We start from the raw sequence: 4,524 nt of genomic DNA on the forward strand, positions 1-4,524 counted from the left end.
ATGGGTATGGTTTTCAGCAAGGCTATAGTCATTATAATTATATAGATATGCATTTTCGTTGCTGTGGTTTTGCTATCTTTGTTTTGCAGGTGTGGAGCCAAGAAGCCCGGTGTGCTGTCTTGTGTTTTCTCAACATATAATCTCTTTTTCACTCTTTCTCATTACATTTCACTTTTTTCTTTCTTCTTCTTCTTTTTCTTCTATTAAAAAAAACATAATAATGGTGTGGAGGAGATGGCTATAAGGGGAGAAGGGAGGCCATCAAAAAAAATTCTGCCTCTAAAGCTTGCATGATTAGGGAACAATGAAATGTAATTTATTTTTTCCCAAATTCTGCATTTTCTGTTTATTTTTCTAAATTTTGCTTTTTCTGTTTTTTTCCTGATTTCCTTATTTTCATTRTAACTATTTTTATTAACCTAAAACGTTTGTACTGTATTTTTTCATGTATAATACTAGAAATTTAACCCTAAAAATCATCCATAAAGAGTGTGTTTTTAGGCTTTTTAGGCTCAATGATTATTGTATTATACTCAAGATCGTATTATAGGTAACCTTTACCTTCGCCATGGCTGACCTATTAATGTTATTGTTTCCTCTGTGTGAGAGCCCAACTCGCATTCACGTAACCAGGTAATGGCAGGTACAGGGGGCGGCAGCTGCCAAAATACCTTAAAATACTTTACCTGCTTGCCCAAACAAAAGAATTCCATAAGATTCCATATTATGTACTGGATCATCGGGCCCTACACGATGGGTACAAAATGTAAACACCAAACTCCAATTTTTTCCCCACTTCACCGACTTTGTTGTGGAGAATGTTAATGTTAACTAGGTTCTGTAGTTATTGTTACCTCTAATCTACAACCTAAGTGGAATGTAGGTTAATTTGGAGATGACATCATTGTTTTCTAAAAAGTTGCACTTTGCTTGTTTATATTAACGTTCAAGGCAGGTGTTTCAAGATCTTTCTCTTAGGAATCCACCTGGAACTGCTCTGAGGTTCAGGTAAGCCAGGTGAGCAGGTCACTGTGTAGTGAAGAAGCACTTTATAAGACCGGGTAAATTTGTTTACTTTGTAGAATACACACAAGTACACACAAACCTTGTTGGCCTGATCGGCACGATGGGTAATCGTCTGTCTCTCTTCAACCCAGCGAGCGTTGACCTCCTTCAGCTGCTTCTCCATCAGCTGCTGCWGACGAACAACTTCCTCTTTTGAGTCGCACACAGATGTCTGCAGCTCGGCAATCAGCTGTTGGCGGATAAAGCGAGAAACGGAGACGTTCAAAAACAAGTTTGATCCTCATCGACTCACAGAGACCAGACAGAAGAGTCTGATCACTAACCTGCACCGATGAGTAAACACACTCGCTCTCAGAAATGTGCATATGCACCAGAATTAAAAGAAAGCTATTGCCAGAAGGAAGCTACAAAATGTGTTCACTAAACAAAATGCTGGTCTGATCCCAGTCATTGCATTGGCCTCAAAGAAACTTGCATGAGAAAAAAAKCCCCACACATTTCACTTGCAGAAGAGAGGGATGGCAAACGGTCACCTTGAAACACCTCTTTTCCCAGAGTCTCATGTCTTTTTTAGAYGCGAGACAGAAGACACAGAGAAGAAAGACGGGGAAAGAAATGAGGGAATTAAAAAAAACAGAAGGGAAAAGAAAAAAACAACTTCCCTTTAGAAGACAAGCAAAGCCACTTTGTGTTGGTGAACTTGCGGTGCACACTAAGATGAAAAGGAAGTGGCTCGTCTTTGAAAAGCTCCAGTCCAAATTAACATTCTATTTAAGCCWCAGTTAGAGAGAAGATGAGGAAAGATGAGAGTGAGCAAAAGGAATAAGGTGGGGTGGTGAGAGAGAGAAAGAAGGGGGGCAGTTCTGCAGCTAGCTTATAATTGTTTACTATGTTCACACATGGAGGACTAGCCCCCGTTGGAATCTATAGGCTGTGTAGGAGTTACAGTGATCCAGGTCGACTAGACAGACAGAGACAGTGAGGGTGGAGCGATGGTGAAACGGAGATCAGACTTAATGTGCACAGCCACATGAAAGCAACAAATGGCACATTATGATGGCAGCATCATTTCTGGGCACAGCAATTATTCTGCTATATGGATTCCTTACATCTGCTGGTCCCCTCAGCAGTGGTGGCACTTTAAACTACTGAACTCAGCTGTCTGTCAACACACAGCACAGCCCATTTCTCTCCATCTGGTTGTCAGAGAGACATTTCTATTCCTATAAATCATCCAATGAGACTTGTTTATTTTCCAAAGCCTGCTAGCATCTCTGTTCAGAGCTAATGACAGATTCTGTGAACCTGAAATAAGAAAAAAAAAACAAGAAAAAAGTAAGAACTTCACTGTTTATTCTACTTTTTTAGACAAATTTATTATTTAAGGCCAGACAAAGATTCTCATCATTGAGATAAAGATGTTGTGCCATGAAACATGAAAATAGCTCACTTACATTGAAGGCAATGTGCCCCTGGTTGGGTTAAATTTAGTGATGTGAACAGAAACCATTTAAAAAAAGACAGATGCAGCCACTTTGATGTCACATATCGATCGGTAGAAAACTAGCGCGAGGCCTTGACCTATAAGCCACTGTAATCTTGTCAGTGTAATGCTATGCAAGGGATTGATCTGTGTGATAATCCAGGGATAAATTGCCAATCTATTTGTGGCTTCCAAAAAGTAATTTGTTTTTAAATAAYTAGTTGTGAGCATTGTGAGCACTTGCCTACAAAAGCAGGGTTGTAGTACTCGAGAACGGTCTTGAAACCACTTTTGTACATAGTGTTGTCTAGAGCATCGAGGACTCATGATTTTATTTCAAGACCAGTCAAAATATCACTACATTGTCAGAATATTGTCCAATTTATTTGTTAACAAAATTGCTTTCATTGTATGCAAAATGTACTGATTCAAATCCAAGCGTGACTCATTACTAATGTATTTTTGTTTTCGATGTCACTCCATCCCCACCCATTCACTCGCACACGACACTGCAAGAAAGTGAGCAGTGGTCGTCTGGGAGTGGCAGATGTTGTCTAAATCTTCAGTAATACAATCTGGCTGTATAAATTATAAAGAATATATTTGTAAAACAACATCCAGGAGAAAGCATATAGTGACTTGTAAATTCTGCAGCGCTTCACTTTCAGAGACGGTGGGTAGGGACCACATCAAACTTTAGTCACTTAAAAAGGAAGCACAAAGAAAGGTAAGCTATGGCTGTGTATCAATTCATGGGTTACAGCCCTCGCATATGTCAGCCGCTTACTGCCCCGCGCCGTAGGCTGTCCCAATTTGCAGGCACCTACTRATGCAGCCGACAAAACCCAAAAAACTTAGGCTGCATCTGAGTATCCTATGCAGCCGACGGTATCCCCGAACCAACAAATTAAACAGGAAAACAAAGACAGTGAAGGTTTTTTTTTTTTTAAATGACAGAGCTTGGAAATTTATGGACCGAAGAATGTAAATTAAGCATATTAGCTGAAGAAACTTTAGTTGAATGAAATGTTAAATAAAATGCAGTTACAAGTACTAATACTGGTGGTAAACCAAAATTATTAATGCTTTTTATTTATTTACTTGTAACTTTTTTCTGTTAAAACCGAATTTTGTGAAGTTATACCCAAAAACAATCGAAGCAATGTAATATAAAACGTATCACCATGATAACGACGCAGCGCGTGGTCATGCAAATATATGTCTTCTGTAGACCAGACCATCATCTCACAGCCGTTTTCGCAGCCGACACAAGCGGCCTGCGGCCCATGTAGACTGTGGCCAARGTCGGCCGCGGTCTARGTCGGCTGCAACCCATGAATTGAGACACAGCCAATGTGTTAGCGATGTTAGCAAAGCTAACCAGCTAAAGTTAGCAATCTGCCTCTGTACTACAGTACTTTAGGTCAGCCTACACACYAAGTGTTTAGCCAATATTAGCTGTACATAACAAGTTAGCTACCTGCGTACAGTATATGTTTTAGGGTACTAGTTTCTGTTTCTGTTTTTTTTTTCTCAACTTGATCCAGCCCCAAAAGCTCTTCTTGACAAGACACTGGTCTTGGTCTGGACCTGGTCTCAGGTTAGGTGGTCTTGACTATAACAGTACTGCAAAGTACTCTTATGCTGCTTGCTGCTGAGTATTAAAGCATAAAATAATGCTTATTTCTTTAGCCTTTTTCCTCTAAATCAGAGGTYCCAAAAGTGGGGTCCGCGGGGCAAAATTGGCCCACCAAGCCATTTGATTTGGCCCACTGGCAGTTGTCCTGGTTACTAGATTGTAATTATGTTAAGATTAAATATAAAATATAAGTAACTACAATAGACATTTAGATTAGATTTAAGCCCATATATAGATTTGCACACCTTATTAGACCACACATCCTCAAATTTTAAATTATGAAAAGTCCCATGAGCCTTTGCTGCCTGAGCATACGTTGAATTTTCTCCATGTCCATGGGCTAAAAAAAATGTAGGCAACCACACTAGCTCCTAGC

General features: G+C 39.7%; 1 protein-coding gene across 1 annotated transcript in view; it reads right to left on the reverse strand.

The window, feature by feature from the left end:
* cep112 (centrosomal protein 112) overlaps positions 1 to 4,524 on the reverse strand; it is a 124,085-nt gene that overhangs the window by 24,825 nt on the left and 94,736 nt on the right. The window contains exon 22 of the mRNA XM_014010148.1: positions 1,106 to 1,255. Within this exon, the coding sequence (XP_013865602.1) occupies positions 1,106 to 1,255 (150 nt within the window). The remainder of the gene's footprint in view (positions 1 to 1,105; positions 1,256 to 4,524) is intronic.

The sequence above is a fragment of the Austrofundulus limnaeus genome, unplaced genomic scaffold, assembly GCF_001266775.1.
Source record: "Austrofundulus limnaeus strain Quisiro unplaced genomic scaffold, Austrofundulus_limnaeus-1.0 Scaffold65, whole genome shotgun sequence".
Classification (NCBI taxonomy): Eukaryota; Metazoa; Chordata; class Actinopteri; order Cyprinodontiformes; family Rivulidae; genus Austrofundulus; species Austrofundulus limnaeus.